Source organism: Cyprinodon tularosa, unplaced genomic scaffold, assembly GCF_016077235.1.
Source record: "Cyprinodon tularosa strain WSP-4 unplaced genomic scaffold, ASM1607723v1 ctg930, whole genome shotgun sequence".
Classification (NCBI taxonomy): domain Eukaryota; kingdom Metazoa; phylum Chordata; class Actinopteri; order Cyprinodontiformes; family Cyprinodontidae; genus Cyprinodon; species Cyprinodon tularosa.
In genome coordinates this window covers 85,722-105,811 of record NW_024039708.1, presented here as the reverse complement: position 1 = coordinate 105,811, position 20,090 = coordinate 85,722, and the positions used below count along the sequence as shown (strand labels likewise).

General features: G+C 40.7%; 1 protein-coding gene across 1 annotated transcript; it reads right to left on the bottom strand.

Moving 5' to 3' along the window:
- Window positions 1–1,451: 1,451 nt before the first annotated feature.
- Window positions 1,452–19,488, bottom strand: slc19a2 (solute carrier family 19 member 2). The gene is made up of 6 exons (XM_038274812.1): window positions 19,305–19,488; window positions 11,134–11,664; window positions 10,815–11,061; window positions 7,303–7,498; window positions 2,344–2,485; window positions 1,452–2,270 (listed from the first exon to the last, which is right to left on the bottom strand). The coding sequence occupies exons 1-6, from the start codon at window positions 19,425–19,427 to the stop codon at window positions 2,106–2,108; spliced, it is 1,404 nt and encodes a 467-aa protein (XP_038130740.1). The 5' UTR covers window positions 19,428–19,488; the 3' UTR covers window positions 1,452–2,105.
- Between the last annotated feature and the right edge of the window lie 602 nt (window positions 19,489–20,090).

Below are 20,090 nucleotides of genomic sequence, written 5' to 3'. Positions count from 1 at the left end.
CCAAGACATTTTGGACAATTCCATGCTCCCAACTTTGTGGGAACAGTTTGGAGCTGGCCCCTTCCTCTTCCAACATGACTGTGCACCAGTGCACAAAGCAAGGTCCATAAAGACATGGATGATAGAGTCTGGTGTGGATGAACTTGACTGGCCTGCACAGAGTCCTGACCTCAACCCGATAGAACACCTTTGGGATGAATTAGAGCGGAGACTGAGAGCCAGGCCTTCTCGTCCAACATCAGTGTGCGACCTCACAAATGCGCTTCTGGAAGAATGGTCAAAAATTCCCATAAACACACTCCTAAACCTTGTGGACAGCCTTCCCAGAAGAGTTGAAGCTGTTCTAGCTGCAAAGGGTGGACCGACGTCATATTGAACCCTATGGATTAGGAACGGGATGTCACTTAAGCTCATATGTGAGTCAAGGCAGGTGAGCAAATACTTTTGGCAATATAGTGTAAGTTAATGCGGTTTTCTGCTGTAGCTAATAATCTCTGATTAGCAAGGAGATTTTCAGGAAATAACTGCTCCTAATCCAGTATGTTATAGAAGCATTGTCCGAATCTTTCTTTAGCCTTTTTTGTTGATCAGTCCAGCTGGAACAGTAGAGGTCACTGAGTTATAATAAACACTATAGAGATACAGCAGCTTACCAAGATGCAATTGTTGCTCTTTATAATATATTCAAAGTCCAGCTGCGTTAAAGCAGCAGTAATGTTTCTCCACCACTGCAATGATGGATTTCAACGGACCTTTCAGACACCCATTAGGAGGTAAGAGCCAGTGAGGTAACCCGGATCTAAAGGTTTCTTTTGTTTTGTGGATAAGAATCTCAGATCATACGGAGATCTGCCCATTTGACACAGTTAAATAGACTCAAAAATTCCAAACCAGTGGAATCAAAACTGTCCAAACCAGAATCTGAAACAGTTTCAGTCAGTGTGCTCTACTTCATCCCTTCACTATTTATCTAGCAACAGGTCATTTCTTTAGACTCAATTGGCCCAAAAAATTAACGGAAACTGATTAACATATTAGAACATTTTCACACCTGTTGGATTAGGGCTGGACCTTTTTGAAAGTGTGACTAAAGAGAATCGGACTTCAGCCCGGACTAATCGACTGGATCGAGACCCGCTTTCTGAGGTGGTCTTGGTCCGCTTCCAAATGCACTCTGGTGCCGCTTCAGGTACGACTACCAACTGGCAGACAGGATGGTTTCCCCAGACCTAGCAACTATCGGATCGTAATCCTATCTGTTCCGCTGTCGCTTAGCAACGCCGCTGCTAGCAAGTGGTGGATCTACTGCATCATAAAATTAGAAGTCTAGATTTTTCTCATTTTTCACCAAATCACTTCTGACCGATGATCGTCACACGCCACAGTTTTCAGCAATTTTTTGTCCGCCTATAAAAAAGGTACAATTTGAGGCAAAATATTGAGTTTTTTTTTTTTTAACCAAAGTGGCCAAAAACAAATATCTGCATATTTTCAAATGAAGATGGCAGCGGGTCTTTTTAGGTCTGTGTGACTCAGACTTACTAGAAATTAGGGCTGAACAATTTTGCCAAAAAACCAAAATTGCGATTATTTTCAACCAATGTGTTTTTGTTTTTTGTTTTTGTCGATATTCCTTTGCACTCATCAAGAGTGTGTAGATGTTTCACACCAGGGTTTTAATTTTTAATGACCTTTAAAGCTTGCTTGTCTAAAGTCTGTTGTTGCGGAACTTTATTGTGACTTCTGTTTGGAAAAGTGCTAACTTCTACGTGCTAGCATAGATCAGAGTGCTAGCTAGAAGTTTCTCTTTGCTTTTTTGAGGCAGCAAATCTACTATAAACATTTGAGCACCACAAAGTGCTGGAGCGAGGAAAAAATATGTGGTTATTAGTCTTGTTACATATAACTTGACCAAAATTGCGATTTTAAAATTGCGATTTCTTAAATTGCAATTATATTGCAAATGCAATTAACTGCCCAGCCCAACTAGAAATATAAAGTAGAGTCAATAAAGATGAAAAGTAGATCTGGGGAACAGCACACGCTGACACCAGTAGAGGCGCCTATTCAGTTTGCTCCAAGGAAAGTGATGCAACTTCCCCTTCTCAAGATGAATCAGTGACTGTAACGCCGCCATTCAGCGGTGCATCAGACTCTCCGTGGACCTCCGTCAGGTCCAGCTTGGAGCGCCTGGAGGAGAACACTCTGTAGAGCCCGGCCAGCAGGAAGATGACAGATATAACAGTAAAGTAGCCTCCGTAGATGAGGAACTGGAGGAAGAAATCAACACGAGTCACAAAGGAACAAAAACTGGGTACTTTCTCCACAAAACCAAAGACTTACCTGCGTGAAGACGTCCAGGCCCAGCCCGGCAGAGTCCACCACAATCACGGTGATCAGAGTCCAGAGCAGCAGAGCCCCGAAGGTGTTGACTCCAAACACCAGAGCGTATCTCTGCATGCTGAGGCTGGCTGCTATCTGGTAGCTGGGGATCAGGAAGCAAACCTTTCTTTAGATGAAGTGGTTGGCTGTTAGGGCCTTCAAAGCCTTCAAATCAATCAGAACATTCACAACCTAATCTTTAATTTCCTTCTTTCCAACTGTATTACTTATATCAAACAATCCGTTTTCTTTATTTCGTAGCATTTCTTTTATCTGGTTATTATATCTTTCATCCAATCAGATTTCAGCCTCAGTGTGTTGCTATGTCAATCTAATCTGCCCAGGGCCTTCAGAATCAGCAGAGCTGCTGATGTTACCTTAACAATATTAGTGTGGAACATTTTCTACAACCAATCAGGTTTCAGATTTAGAGGTCCCGCCCCCTATGTCAGCATTTTTCTTTCGTCAGTTAGAGCTAAACGTTTACAGCCAGTTAAGCTAGTGGCTATCTGCGTTTTAGATTAGCTTTTCTTCAAAGTGTCTCTGGCTTCAATGGCTGATACTAAATAGAGACACTAAGGCTTCCTGCACAAAGACAGAAGGATGGATTTAGTTTAATCAGCATCTCTGGTGATTGTGATATATTTTATTTTCATGCTTTATGCTCTTTTTTATCTGGTAATTAGATGCGTATTGAATCTAAACGGCTCGTGATGATGTAAATGTGGCAGGGGTCTCCACCCTGTGGCTTTTTGGACTTTCTCCAATGGCTCTTAATAGTGGCTAAAAGTGATAACAAAAACTAACGTATTGTGACAGATACCCGTCTATTAGTGGTTTTTATAAAGAATATTTGAATTAAATTTTTGACAACAGAGTGACACATTAAAGAACAAATAAATAGGTTTTTAGAGCTACTTTTTTTTTCAATAAACTTAGAAATTATGTTTTACAATTATTTTAAAATAGTTAGAGTAAATAACAATCCCCTGGACTTTGAAGACATTTCTCTTCCCATCCAGGAAGCTTTTTCAATTCAAAATGTCTGGAGTAGGGCTGAGCTCCTGGCTTTGTAGAGTAGCCCAATAAAAGCATCGTTATGGCTTAATTTAACAGGGGGCCGTGACCCCTAGGGGACCACGGAGGTACTGCATGGGGGTCAGGAAAGTTTTGGTTGATTAGACTTTCAGTCATCAATGAACCCATTCAGCGACATACAGGAGCTCTTTCAAGCTGGGCACCGTTTCATTCACAACACCTGTCCCATCAACCAGGAATCAGAACCATAGGCGTTGCTGGCCCATTTTGGGGGTGCTGATGATGATCTTAGCCCCAGTTGCTGATCTGATTGCTCATTTCATTCACCTGCTGTTCCGTCCCCGCTCTCTAATGATCATTTATCTTATTCACCTGCTCCCTGTAGGGGGGTACCTCGGTTTCTGGCCCTTTTCTGCGGAGCCTTAAAGGTTTTGGCTCGGAATGCGGAGGAGGTCAGTTTTAGTCCCGTAATCCTGGCTCCTAGGATCAGTTTTTGCCTGTTCACTAGGGTTGCTGCGTCGGGGAGACTCTGAGCGGCTCCTTGCGGTGCATTTCGTTCCTCAGCGCATCGGCTGGATCCTGCCTTCCTCGGAGAGGATGGACTGGATTGTTAAACCAGGTAAGTGACTCACTCGGATGATCCTCCCCCTTGCAGATGATGGTGGTCACTTACCTGTGTTTCTCCCTCCAGAGTATCAGTGATTGGGCGGTGCCCCGCGATGCCTACGGGACACTCACCCAGGTTTGGATATCTTACCATAAAGACTTTCCACAACTTAAACTATCTTTAAGTTACTGTTTTCGCCAAGATGCTGAAAATTCAGTTCAACTGACTTGGCTTTGAGTTTCTACACAACTCTGTTTGCCTCACATATGGTCTGTACTGTGGCCTGTTTGAGACTGGATGCCAAATTACTTGCATCAAACATGACATCAGGCCTGCTCTGTCTTGTTGGCCTATCTTTGACCTGAGCTGCTCTCTCTCCTCCTCAGTGAGGGGGGAAGTTGATAGGCTGCAGGTTTTGGATGCATGTCTGTTGATGTATCTTAACTTTGGTACCAAAAGTAACAAGGTCCAAACCTACATAGGAGAAGGTTTCATGAGCTTCATGATCATATTCAACGGTGTGACTGACTCTGACTCTGAAAAAAATTGGGATCCTTACATAAAATCATCAACATGACAAGCAAGGACACCCATAACATTCTTGCTCTCATCAAACCAGTAGAAAACTGCAGGATCAACCTTAGACACACCTACTGCTTCCAACACGATGCTCTTTACTCTGTTGTACCAATACAATGAAGCATCTGCTAGACCATACGCACATTTTCTCACTTTCCAAAGCACACCTATGCTATTAGCCTCCGGAGGTGGTTTGATGAAAATGTCTCAGCACAGTTCAATTCCTTGTAGGAGAGCAGTTTCCATTGTTTCTGACATATCGCTGCCACTAGGAGTCTCAGTGAGGCACAGGTAGGTAAGTCCTTTTGTAAGTCAGAAACTTGTAGTTCTTCAAATCCCCGTGCAACAAGCCTTGCTTTTGGTACTAATCCATTTTCACTTTCTTTCATAGTGCACACCCAGTGAGTAGAGATACACTTTTGACCTTTGCCCTCAACTTCTTCAAACACTTGGTTTTGTTTCCAGCTTTTTATTTCATCCTCTTTTGCTGCATCCAGTGAAATATCTCTGCTCAGAAAAATATCCTCATGTGTATCCATTTCAGCAACATTAGACCGAACACCAAAGTTTTCCAACCGTGATAAATCAGCTGATTTCCTGTTACCTGCCCCCAAACCAGTTCTTGTATTTCCTGGTTGCTTTACCAGCTCTTCCCAACACCTTTGCTGTTTGTGATACACCCTCTGCATTAGTGTTGATTTCGTTAACGAAAACTAGACGACAATATTTTCGTCAACGCACATTTTTCACCGAACGAAAACTAGACGAGACGAGACGAAAATGCCCACTAATAAACAATAACTGGGAGTAAATCAGAAATGATTTTCGTGGACTAATAAAGACGAGACGAAAATGCAGTTCGGTAAATAAAGACTGGGCTAAAATCTATGGACGTTTTAGTTCACGAACAAAGACGAGACGAAAATTCTCACTTTCAAACCTTGAGCGGGACACAGAGGCGAGGCGGCGACAGGTTAAAAGTAAAACATGCTTTGCCTGGAGCTCGGGACAAAGAGGAGACGTGATCTATGGACACGTTTTCACTTCATTGAAGTGGAGAACAAAACCAAATGCTTGATTTTAGTGGAAGGGAAGGAATGTGGCCACATGGTAGCTGGAAAAAACACAACCTGAAGAGACACGTCGCAGTTCAACACAAAGACATTACGGTAAGTTAACAGGAAGATTGGTGGTGGTTGTTTATAATGTAACATTAAATCAACGGCTACCCAACAATCGTTACTTTGAGCCAAAAAGAAAAAAAAAAGGATTTGATATCATCCTTATCCATTAAATTCAACTGATCTTTATTTATAAAGCGGCTTTAAACAACCACAGCTGCCACAAAGGGCTGCAAATATCAGGTAAAACTGAACAAAACTACATTGAACTTTAAAATAAATGAATTAAAACAAATAAAAAACAACCAGTAATGCAAAAACAGAGCAAGTCTTTTTTTATTTGGTTTTAATTCATTTATTTTATTAAATCTGATTTATTCCTTTAAACTTCTATGTTGTTTGAAAGGAACTGTCCGTTTTTCTATTTTCACGCAGCAAAAAAGATCTAGAAATGAATCGAAATGTCTTAAATTAAGTGTATTTAGCGTAATTTGAGCAGGTAAATAAGATTATTTGCCAACAGAATGAGTATTTTGTAGGAATGCACGATATAATCGGCCCCCTATCGGTATCGGCCTTAAAACTGAATATCGGACATCGGCCACCCCACCGATATTTAACCCGATATTTGATCAGCTTCTGAGTTTCTAAAGTCTAAAAAAACAAAAAAAAATTCTACTTCTTCTTCTTCCTCAAAAACTTCTTTTTTACAGACTTAAAAACTTCTAAAGACGAGGGAAAAAATATTGATCCATCAAAATATCACAATATCTTCATATGCTGATATATTGCCATTTAAAAACACCATATCAATCCCTTTTACTAATGAAATATTGCTATATGTCGTCGTTATGCTACGAAATCCCCCGAAAATTCACCAAATTCTGCCATATTTTTATATGTTGATATATTGACGCGGTATCGATCTATTTTACTAACAAAACCTCACAAGAATTTGCAAAATATCACGAGTTTGTAACAGAACGATGAAATTTCACGAGATTTTGAAAGTAAAATAGATCGATACCGCGTTTTTAAAAATCAATTTGATATCAGCATATAAAAATATATTTGAGTATATTATTTTTCAAAGTGTCAGAACTGCTATTTTCAATGACTACTTATTTTTGTCCAGCTTTAACATCGGTATCGATATCGGTTATCGGCTACATGAGTTTTAAAATATCGTCATATCGGATATCGGCCAAAATCCCAATATCGTGCATCCCTAGTATTTTGCTCATTTAATCAGATATATTATCTGACGTGTTTCCATCTTATGAACATTTAGTTTTAAATGTTTCTAAATCATTATAAAAAACCCTTTAAACTGGTTTAGGAAGCAGATTTTTGTTGTTTCTATTCAGGTCTTCTGATGCAATGCTTCCAAAATGTTGATGGGAACAGGATTGGGCCGGTTTTATCCGGTTCAGCAGCGGGTGGAGCTGCTTGGTGTTCAAAGGCAGCAGGAAGCCTCTGATGGAGCAACAGCTGCAATCTGGACTTGCTTAACTAAAGTTCTGCTTTATCTCTACAGGAGGAAACCGAATCCGCATGGTGGGAGGGGACACTCACGTTGCCACGGTGATGAGAAGCATGTAGACGGCTCTGAAGACCACGTAGGAGCTGTAGCACACCCAGATGTTTTTATCCGGCAGCGTCATGACGAACACGCAGGCGGCCATGAGCAGGGAGAGGATCCAGAGGAGCAGTTCCCCCCAGCGGGCCCAGGACACGGGGAGGCAGCCCACCAGCAGCGCAGCCAGGGCGCCTGCGGGACAACACGGGTCTGACATCATGAAGCAGGAACTGGGAGGTCAGAGCTGCTGCTCTGCTAAAAACAGAACCTCACAGCAACAGCCGGGCACGGAGGTGGCAGTGTGATGGTCCGAGGCTGCCTGGAACCTTCCAGAAATTCTTCAAGGAGATTTATATTCCTGTCACTTATTGATCTGGAAAAAGTGCAGCATTTTCTAACCATAAGCATGATTAAAAACAAGGAATAATCAATGGATAATTAGTTAGACCCAAAACTAATACGATTTAATGTTAATCAGTAAAAATAATGTTAATAATAGTTTTTATTGCGATCACAGAGTCCGGAAACACTTTTTTTTTCTTCTTTTTTTTTAACACATTGAATTCCTTACACTGAATTTTTATATGCTGAAAGTTTTAAAGAGGCACAAAATTCCACTGCAAAAAAAAAATAAAAAATACACAAAATTTTTATCTGGTAAAAATCCAGCTGCAAAAAATTCCACTACAAATAAAAAATTGTCTGCAAAAACAAAGAATATAAGTAGACTGAATCTCTAACCCTAACCCACCTGCAAACGTTTATGACCTTGTGGTGAACCCAAGCCAAAGCAATCAACTCTCGATGCAGTCGAGCAGCTTCTAGCCAATGAAATGAGCTCATTTGGTCAAAAAAATAAAAAAGTTTGCCACCGGCTGCTTCTTCCGGATCAAACCAAGAGCCTTGGCAGACGGGGGTGCCGCACTAGCTGTGATCGGCTCAGTTATTTCACCCAGTCCCATTACAGGCTTCCTACAGCATGAGGCAAGTTAAATTCAAGACTTTTTAAGACTTTTTAATGCCACTTGAAATAAAAATTTAAGACCAAATTTACAAGAAACACAAGAAAACCTGCTTGCATCAACTTAACCCAAAGGTTTATTTTAACATAAACCACTGCACTAATGTTTCAAATTTTGAAAAGCTTCCCATACAGGAAGAAAGCTAAAAACACACAAATGACAGATATATTTGAACAATTATTTAACTGAATTCACAAACTTTGTTTTAGCAGGGAACAAAACAAATCAGTTTTAAAGCCACAACATAACCAGTGCTAAGTCTTTTTTGCAGCTATTTTTCTTTGTATGGTTTTCTTAGTATGTTTGATTTGGTGATAAGTGGAGGCGTTGCAGAGACAAGGGTGGAACTAAACTGAGAAATACCGGCTGTTTCTCTCTAACTCCATTTTGACGCTTTGTGTTTCGTGCTTCGCATGTGCGACTCCACTGCCTTAATTCCCATCGTTCTGAGCTTGAATGACTTCTTGCACTAAATCCACTGAGCCTCATGTATGTTCCCTGGTTTTAGCCATGGAGGAAACTCTGGAGACAATTTTTGTTACATTTACACTTGCTCAAATTTTACAGACAAAAAGTTAATGGTGCATCTCCCAAATGTCCCGGCCGCCACAACGCTTTATTGGTTCCTCTATCGGGACGGAACCAATAATGGAGAGCCATTATTTTTTTAACAAAAAATAAAAAAGGTCAATTTTAATGTTTTATTTAGATTACATAAATAAATCATAATAAAAATTATCCTATTTATGATGTTTTAAAAATTAAGACCTAGGAAAGACTGATTTAAGACATTTTAATACCAATTAAGGCCTTAGTTTTATTTTGAAGAATTCAATGCCTTTTAAGACTTTTTAACCCATTTAGGCCGGGAAAGCATTACCGCATTTCTACCATTCAAGCCGGGGGTGCTGTTGCGTCATTCTACCATTGACGCCGGGAGAGCATATAAGTCAAGCAAGAAGAAAGAAGTTTTTTTCAAGCAAACATGGAGGAGTTTGACAGAGAAGAGTTGTCGGAAGGCAGTGATTTTGAGGAGTGTGTCGGCTTTGATGACGGTATAGATGAAAATGATGACTTTGAACGCGCTGAACCAATCGAACTACCACCGCAATGCACGGAGTGTTTTCAACCGCACACCTGGAGTGAAAGTTGATTTGCCTGCAGACGCCACACCGCTGCAGGCATTTGAGCATATTTTTAATGAAGAACTTTGGATGCATCTAGTTACCGAGATGAATAGGTACAGTGACCAAACAAACCAAACTCCAACAAGAGCAAAGATGGCAAAGTGGTCACCCGTGACTGTGACGGAGATGAAGACATTTATTGGGCTGTGTATGTAAACCTCTCTTCAGGACGCAGTTCCCCCAAAATATGTCCCGGGACAGATTTGTGGCCATCTGGAGGTAGGTTGTATGCAATTTATAACACAGACATATGCATTATTATGCATAATAATACTGTTAATAAGTAATCATCAGATAGTTATTTATTTAATGTTTGTTCTTTATTTTGAAAACGTTTTATATTGCACATTCTCAATGAAGACATGATCACATATGGAAAAAATAAAAGGTTGAATTTTTTTTTTTTTGATTACTGCTTTTCACATTTTTTTTTGGAAGAATTTCAAAGATAAAATATATTTTGAGTTCTATCTGCTACAGAAGCTGAGATATCAATAATTTAGGCGTTGACACAGTTGCTGAATTTACAGAAAAACTTCAGGTTTTAGGGGTATTTTTTAAAATCGGCCATAGGTTTTTAAGGTGTTTTTTCCAGGCGTTTTAGGCCTAAATGGGTTAAGGACCCGCGGGAATCCTGCATTAGATGGAAAACTCTAATGGCCGACATCTATTAGCAGCTAGCTGACGGTTTGTAATCATATCTATTTAGCAAGAATATTTCCTCATTCAGCTTTATTCAGTCGGGAACAAAGCTATGCACAACTGTTTTGTCACGTGACCAAATGAGCTCATTTCAATGGCTAGAAGCTGCTCGCCTGTATCGAGTGTTGATTGCTCTGACTTGAGTTCACCAAAAGGTCGACACATTCGCAGTCAAATTTGGTTAAAAAATTTCAGTGTTTAAAATATGGCGTCCAAAAAAAGGCAGATTTCGATGAGACATCTTCCAGCAGTGACGTCATAGTGCGGTAAGCCCGGCGCCATTCTCCCCGCTTTACAGGCATCACAAATCAGAAAGGTGAAATAACTTTTATTTCCACTTTTCCCCGATGTATTCCAGCATCCAGCTGCCATGCACGTGGGCATTGTCAGTTTCACTATAGCTCTGGTGAATTTCAATGGTGAAGTCCTCTGGAAATCTTCAATAATTGTTGTTGATTGCAGATGTGTCTAGTAGTTCCCATTGATTTAGCTTGGAAAGCGGGGAGAATGGCGCAAGGCTTCCTCATAGTGCTGCATTGACCTGCTGCGTCGCTAACCTGCACCATGCATCATCATTCCGCTACTAAAGAGCCTCACCGAGCAGCGTGGACAGCGTCTCCACGTAGCCGTTGTAGATCTGGTATTGGTGGGACAGACGGACGTCCTCCCACAGCGCCTGGGCGTAGTTGATGATCTGGAAGTAGCCGCACGTGGCCAGAGCCCACCACACCGACCAGGCCAGCAGGGTGGGACACCTGTAGCACTGCACCAAGTCGTGGAGGAGCGTCCGTAAAACCTGCAGCGGCCCGCCGCCGCCCCCTGGCGGCTCAGACGACCTGGACATCTGAAAGAGGAGGAGGGGCTTATCACTCAACATGAAATGTTTACCACTTGGTTTCCAGGGAGATGCTCTCACCATGGACACGCTGCTCTCCGAGTCATCCACCTTCTCCGAGCTGCAGCCGGCCGGTCGCTCCTCCTGCGCTGCTGGACTCTGGTGGAAAAACAGGCTCCTCTTGGGCATGGGGAGGAACCAGGGCGCCGCGGCGGCCATGGCGGCCGACGCCAGCGTGAGGATGACCAGGTGCACCAGCTCCACTTCGGCCAGCGACAGCAGGAGCTGACCGAGCAGCGAGCCGGCGGCCGAGCCGAACAGCGTGGCGCTGCGGCAGTAGGCCGTCGCCCTCTGGTAGAGCGATGGCTCCACCACGCTGTAGATGTAGGAGTAGTAGGCCACCTCGGACGCCGTGGCCAGGCCGAAGAAGAACTCCAGCAGCTGCATGGCGGCCAGGCCCCGGGCCTTCCACAGCAGCAGGTAGGTCAGCACCAGGCTGCAGGCCTGCAGCACCAGAACAGGCTTATAGCGCAGGAAGTCTGTGAGCAGGAAGACCGGGAGGAGCAGAGCGAGGTAGGAGTACGTCCACACCGGGTAGATTTCATTCACAACCTGCAGGGAAACAGATGGAAAGACAAACATTGAACTGTTTTAACACCAACTTACAGATTGCTGCCTGACCCAGTCTGATCGCCACAGTCTTTGAGACCTCCCATACGATGCAGATTAAAAATTTAATCTAGATTAATAGATTATTGAATTAATCCTCAACTCATTTAGTAAATGATTAATTGTTAACTGAGTATAGAGACTGACACAGCGATCCACTTAGAGTGGGAATTATTTAAAAAAATAGACTAAAGTCGCCATATTACGAGAATAAAGACGCAACATTACCAGAATAAAGTCGCCACATTACGAGAATAAAGATGCAACATTACCAGAATAAAGTCGCAACATTACCAGAATAAAGTCGCAACATTACCAGAATAAAGTCCCAACATTACGAGAATAAAGTCGCCACATTACGAGAATAAAGTCGCCACATTACGAGAATAAATTCACCACATTACGAGAATAAAGTCGCAACATTACAAGAATAAAGTCGCAACATTAAGAGAATAACGTGGCAACATTACCAGAATAAAGTCGCAACATTACAAGAATAAAGTCGCCACATCGCCAGAATAAAGTCACAACATTACCAGAATAAAGTCACCACATTACGAGAATAAAGTCACCACATTACGAGAATAAAGTTGCAACATTACAAGAATAAAGTCGCCACATTACTAGAATAAAGTCGCCACATCGCCAGAATAAAGTCACAACATTACAAGAATAAAGTCACCACATTACGAGAATAAAGTTGCAACATTACAAGAATAAAGTCGCCACATTACTAGAATAAAGTCGCCACATCGCCAGAATAAAGTCACAACATTACAAGAATAAAGTCACCACATTACGGCAATAAAGTTGCAACATTACAAGAATAAAGTCGCCACATTACTAGAATAAAGTCACAACATTACAAGAATAAAGTCACCACATTACGGCAATAAAGTTGCAACATTACAAGAATAAAGTCGCCACATTACTAGAATAAAGTCGCAACATTACAAGAATAGAGTCGCCACATTACGAGAATAAAGTCGCAACATTACAAGAATAAAGTCGCCACATTACGAGAATAAAGTCGCCACATTACGAGAATAAAGTCGCAACATTACAAGAATAAAGTCGCCACATTACCAGAATAAAGTCGCCACATTACCAGAATAAAGTCGCCACATTACCAGAATAAAGTCGCAACATTACCAGAATAAAGTTGCAACATTACAAGAATAAAGTCGCCACATTACCAGAATAAAGTCGCAACATTACAAGAATAAAGTCGCCACATTACCAGAATAAAGTCGCCACATTACCAGAATAAAGTCGCAACATTACGAGAATACATTCGCCCCATTACGAGAATAAAGTCGCCACATTACAAGAATAAAGTCGCTCCATTACGAGAATAAAGTCGCCACATTACCAGAATAAAGTCGCAACATTACCAGAATAAAGTTGCAACATCACGAGAATAAAGTCGCCACATTACAAGAATAAAGTCGCCACATTACAAGAATAAAGTCGCCCCATTACGAGAATAAAGTCGCCACATTACCAGAATAAAGTCGCAACATTACCAGAATAAAGTCGCAACATCACGAGAATAAAGTCGCCACATTACGAGAATAAAGTCGCCACATTACAAGAATAAAGTCGCCCCATTACGAGAATAAACTTGCCACATTACGAGAATAAAGTCGCAACATTACGAGAATAAAGTCGCCACATTACGAGAATAAAGTCGCCACATTACGAGAATAAAGTCGCCACATTACGAGAATAAAGTCGCAACATTATCAGAATAAAGTCGCAACATTACCAGAATAAAGTCGCTACATCACGAGAATAAAGAGTAACATTAAGAGAATAAAGTAAGAATCTTATGAGAATAAATGCACAAAATTACGAGAATAGTAGCAACATTATCAGAATAGTCATAATATTACGAGAATAAAGTCACCATAGCACAACCGTTTATAGAAAGAAAGCATAGAGCACCGACCAGCTCCACCAATCAGCAACCTGAGTCTACTTTATCTCAGACATACTGATAATTTGATGCTGAAGGACTGAATATTTCCTTATATGTCAAACCGATGCAGAAGTACTGTAACTTCGCAAGATGCTCAATGTTCCTCATTTTATGGAAGACAGTGCTTCTCAGAATGTTTTCCCTTTATTCTATTATTACTTTATTTTCACAATATTACTTTAGTCTAAAAAATATACACTCACCGGCCACTTTATTAGGTGGCATAGATTCAACAAGGTGCTGGAAGCATTCCTCAGGGAGTTTGGTCCATATTGACATGATGGCATCACACAGTTGCCGCAGATTTGTCGGCTGCACATCCATGATGCGAATCTCCCGTTCCACCACATCCCAAAGATGCTCTATTGGATTGAGATCTGGTGACTGTGGAGGCCATTTGAGTACAGTGAACTCATTGTCATGTTCAAGAAACCAGTCTGAGATGATTCCAGCTTTATGACATGGCGCATTATCCTGCTGAAAGTAGCCATCAGAAGTTGGGTACATTGTGGTCATAAAGGGATGGACATGGTCAGCAACAATACTCAGGTAGGCTGTGGCATTGCAACGATGCTCAATTGGTACCAAGGGGCCCAAAGAGTGCCAAGAAAATATTCCCCACACCATGACACCACCACCACCAGCCTGAACCGTTGATACAAGGCAGGATGGATCCATGCTTTCATGTTGTAGATGCCAAATTCTGACCCTACCATCCAAATGTCGCAGCAGAAATCGAGACTCATCAGACCAGGCAACGTTTTTCCAATCTTCTATTGTCCAATTTCGATGAGCTTGTGCAAATTGTAGCCTCAGTTTCCTGTTCTTAGCTGAAAGGAGTGGCACCCGGTGTGGTCTTCTGCTGCTGTAGCCCATCTGCCTCAAAGTTCCACGTACTGTGCGTTCAGAGATGCTCTTCTGCCCACCTTGGTTGTAACGGGTGGTTATTTGAGTCACTGTTGCCCTTCTATCAGCTCCAACCAGTCTGGCCATTCTCCTCTGACCTCTGGCATCAACAAGGCATTTCCGCCCACAGAACTGCCGCTCACTGGATGTTTTTTCTTTTTCGGACCATTCTCTGTAAACCCTAGAGATGGTTGTGCGTGAAAATCCCAGTAGATCAGCAGTTTCTGAAATACTCAGACCAGCCCTTCTGGCACCAACAATCATGCCACGTTCAAAGTTACTCAAATCACCTTTCTTCCCCATACTGATGCTCGCTTTGAACTGCAGGAGATTGTCTTGACCATGTCTACATGCCTAAATGCACTGAGTTGCCGCCATGTGATTGGCTGCTTAGAAATTAAGTGTTAACGAGCAGTTGGACAGGTGTACCTAATAAAGTGGCCGGTGAGTGTATATAATAATTTCTGCCCTAATACTCCGTCGTAATATCCAGAACTCGTCAAGTAGGAAAAAAACTTCTTCAGGGAAGTTCTGGCTGCTGGATTATCAATGATTCATTAATCTCAGATTAATAGATTTTCATGGAGGGCCAGCAGTAGATCCCTGTGGAACACCAGAAGGAACTTTAACCCTCAGATTCAGGATGGAAGCCGTTCCTGCAGCACCATCTGACCGAAACAGAACCTGTGATGGCGAAAGCTCAACTAATCAATGGATTCATTTGTTGATTTATAATTTCAATTAATCTAAGATTTGATCAAATAGTAGAATCTGCTTTAAAGAAACTAAAACTTTTCGTTTTGTTTTAAATTCAACATTTCTCTATATATATTGGTTGCATCATTCCTGCTCTGAGTGACTTCCTCTATCAGCTAACAGCAGATACTCTAGTTAATGACAAGCTGAGGTTCATTTCAATAATCAATCTGATTATTTGAGTCTTAACTGCTTCCAAACTCAGGCTGGGAGGAATAAAACAGATGAAATGATGCTCTGTAATGATTCCTTTAGGTGGTACAGTAGCGTGGAGGACAAGAGAGGCCTCGCCGATTGCATCATCCGCCACTTTACTGAGGTCACACATTCAGTTACAGCCTGATTAGTCGGACATTTTTCAGGGGATTAGCAGAACGAAGCGTGTCTGAGTGGCTGTTTGTCGGACTCTATCTGAGCCAAACCAAGGACAGCCTCTGCTTCGGTGTTTTGTCTACGCCGCATGTGAAGGACAAGCTCAGATAAGTAGTGTGATGACGCCTCAGCGTGATATTTTAATAAACTCCAGTGTAGATGGACCCCCAGGCGTCTCAACGACAGACAGGAAGGAAACTTCCGGGTCTTTCCCCCATGTCTTCCACTGGCTGCCTTTACCAGAGAACCTGAGAGAGGGACGTTCCCGTCTGCAAAGGAGCATGGGTAATCTGCTCCGCATGCCAAGGAAGTACTGGGTCAGTGGATCTACTGCTGACACAGAAATAACCCACCTAGATGCTAAAGACAGCAAAGAGTGGAGGAAACAATAAAAGCTGTTCAGCTAATTAACCTGACAATGCTGCTGTGCTTTCATAGAGGATGTTCTGTTGGATTTGCTCATTTCTACTTCAGTTCTATTCAGTTTATTTCTATGGCTTCATCTCAGCTCAATTTACAGATACAGTTCAACCAGATCATCCAGTCAGATTGATTCAAAGTTTTCTATCTAAGGAAAACCAGCTGATTTCATCGACTCATTGACTCTTCAGCAATCCCTCACACTAAGCATGCTTGTAGCGACAGTGGAGAGGAAAACTCTCTTTGAACAGGAAGAAACCTCCAGTAGAACCAGGCTCAGTGTGAGCGGCCATCTGCTGAGGCTGATGGTAGAGATGATTTTTCCTCCAGCGCTTCAACGTGTCCTGATTGTTGATTTTAACTCATGTTTACTTTCTTCATGGATCGCGATGCTGGGAAACCGTCTCGTCTCCTCGTTATGTGGAAGTGATCACTATTAATCTGTCTACTTTGCTAAAAAACCTGCGCGCTGGACGCTACTCATGGCACAGACCTCCTATTATCTTCACTATTTATCTCCTTAACTCACATAAACAAAGTTTTTATTTACTCCTTTTTTTTAACTATCTCATTAATTCAGGAAAAAATATTATAACTATTTATTTTTGTAAAAATTATTATTATTAGTTTATTATTAAATTAGAAAACAAAGTTTTTATTTGTCTAACCCAGGGGGACAAAAATCCCCCTGGGTATATATATATATATATATATATATATATATATATATATATATATATATATATATATATATATATATATATATATATATATATATATATATATATATATATATATATATATATATATATATATATATATATATAGTTAGTTTATTCATGTATAAATCTTAATCATAATTTAGAAAAAAAAAAAAATTTTCTTTAATGTTATTTTTGTGAAATTATCTCTTTAGTCAGAAAAACTAAGTATCGTAAGAAAGGAATATATATATATATATATATATATATATATATATATATATATATATATATATATATATATATATATATATATATATATATATATATATATACAGGTGCTGGTCATAAAATTAGAATATCATGAAAAAGTAGATTGATTTCAGTAATTCCATTTAAAAAGTGAAACTTGTATATTATATTCATACATTACATACAAACTCATATATTTCAGATGTTTATTTTGTTTAATTTTGATGATTACAAATGACAACAAATGAAAATCTCAAATTCATCATATCAGAAAATTAGAATATTGTGAAAAGGTTCAAAATTGATGGCCCCTGGTGCCACACTCTAATCAGCTAATTAACTCAAACCACCTGCAAAAGCCTTTAAATGGTCTTTCAGTCTAGTTCTATAGGCTACACAATCATGGGGAAGACTGCTGACTTGACAGTTGTCCAAAAGACGACCATCGACACCTTGCACAAGGAGGGCAAGACACAAAAGGTCATCGCTAAAGAGGCTGGCTGTTCACAGAGCTCAGTGTCCAAGCACATTAATAGAGAGGCGAAGGGAAGGAAAAGATGTGGTCGAAAAAAGTGTACAAGCAAGAGAGATAACCGCACCCTGGAGAGGATTGTGAAACAAAACCCATTCAAAAATGTGGGGGAGATTCACAAAGAGTGGACTGCAGCTGGAGTGAGTGCTTCAAGAACCACCACACACAGACGTATGAAAGACATGGGTTTCTGCTGTCGCATTCCTTGTGTCAAGCCACTCTTGAACCACAGACAGCGTCAGAAGCGTCTTGCCTGGGCTAAAGAGAAACAGGACTGGACTGCTGGTGAGTGGTCCAAAGTCATGTTCTCTGATGAAAGTAAATTTTGCATTTCCTTTGGAAATCAAGGTCCCAGAGTCTGGAGGAAAAGAAGAGAGGCACTTCATCCACGTTGCTTGAAGTCCAGTGTAAAGTTTCCACAGTCAGTGATGGTTTGGGGTGCCAGGTCATCTGCTGGTGTTGGTCCATTGTGTTTTCTGAGGTCCAGGGTCAACGCAGCCACATACCAGGAAGTTTTAGAGCACTTCATGCTTCCTGCAGCTGACCAACTTTTTGGAGATGCAGATTTCATTTTCCAACAGGACTTGGCACCTGCACACAGTGCCAAAGCTACCAGTACCTGGTTGAAGGACCATGGTATCCCTGTTCTTAATTGGCCAGCAAACTCTCCTGACCTTAACCCCATAGAAAATCTATGGGGTATTGTGAAGAAGAAGATGCAATACACCAGACCCAACAATTCAGAAGAGCTAAAAGCCACTATTAGAGCAACCTGGGCTATCATAACACCTGAGCAGTGCCACAGACTGATCGACTCCATGCCACGCCGCATTGCTGCAGTAATACAGGCCAAAGGAGGCCCAACTAAATACTGAGTGCTGTACATGCTCATACTTTTCATGTTCATACTTTTCAGTTGGCCAACATTTCTATAAATCCTTTGTTTTTATTGGTCTTCAGTAATATTCTAATTTTCTGATATGATGAATTTGAGATTTTCATTTGTTGTCATTTGTAATCATCAAAATTAAACAAAATAAACATCTGAAATATATGAGTTTGTATGTAATGTATGAATATAATATACAAGTTTCACTTTTTAAATGGAATTACTGAAATCAATCTACTTTTTCATGATATTCTAATTTTATGACCAGCACCTGTATATATATATATATATATATATATATATATATATATATATATATATATATAGTGTTATGACAGTATTCAACCCCAGGTGGCTAAAGGAGCCAAACTTTGTTCTCCTATAAAAGCAGCAGGAACTCAATGGTTTAGTTTTTTCTCATTTAACATCCAATAAAAACAATTAGAGTTAAAAAGTATTTAGTATAGAGGCTCCTGAAGGACTAATTTATATATAATCAGTTTGGTAACAATAGATATCTGGTAGTATTACAGTAATAGCTGGTTTATTACTAACAGATAACAGCAGCTTTCTGAGCTTTATTTATAGAACATTACTAAAAAAATGATTCATTTATTGTTCAAAGCTGATGATGAAGCCAGTTCAAACCAGAAATTAGCAGGTAGGAACAATAATGAAAGGTTTTATTGAGGTAGTTTTGCTCCAAACAGGAGGTGATGCAACAGAAGGACCAGTGGCCCCGCAGCAGCAGCAGCAGAAGAAGCAGCGGCTGACCTGGCTCTCCGTCAGGTTCCTGTCCGCTCCCATCAGGTAGGCGGTGAGGAAAGGTTCCGACGGCCGCAGGCTGGAGAAGAAGCCGTAGACACACAGCAGGACGGTGGTATAAACGGCAGACATGATGGAGCAGTCCGCGGCGACCTCCACGCGCTTCCGGTTATCTAGCGTCCTTTCTTCTTCTTCTGTCGTATTGCGATCATCTCATCCGCACAAAGCCCCACCTACCGGACATTGATGTGTAACATCTACTTTATATATATATATATATATATATATATATATATATATATATATATATATATATATATATATATATATATATATATATATATATATATATATATATATATATATATATATATGTTAGAACTGTACATTTACAGTACCTTTTACTATTTTTCAAGGCTGCAATGAAATTGTCCTGAGAGCTGTTTCAAACGAAATTTCTCTTTGTTTTACACTTGTGTAAACAAAATGACAAAGAAAATCTGTCGCTTTGGTGCCGCCATCTTGGGGCGGTCGACAGCTTAGACAAAATATAAGAGTTGGCATAGATGTAATATAACAGTAGACCCCACATTGACTGTCTCTGCGCAGACATTACGGACGCCATCTTGGGGAGGTCATCCTGCTGCCCTAACCTGCTGCTTTAAGCAGAACAGTAGAAGGATGACTCAGCACTTCGATGGATTTTTGTCTAAATCAACAGACTGTTGACATCAGGGCTGGAGGGAGAACTTCATGAAGGCATCAGAGCTTTGGAAGACATTACTAAATAAACAG

Bases quoted from the DNA above. Each gene is read 5' to 3' on its own strand.
- slc19a2 (XM_038274812.1), bottom strand. From the start codon at position 19,427: ATGTCTGCCGTTTATACCACCGTCCTGCTGTGTGTCTACGGCTTCTTC. The intron at 11,665-19,304 runs GTCAGCCGCTGC...GTTTCCCTGCAG, and splicing joins GGAACCTGACGGAGAGCCAG to GTTGTGAATGAAATCTACCC. The intron at 2,486-7,302 runs GTGAGTGTCCCC...CCTGATCCCCAG, and splicing joins CTTCTCATCACCGTGGCAAC to CTACCAGATAGCAGCCAGCC.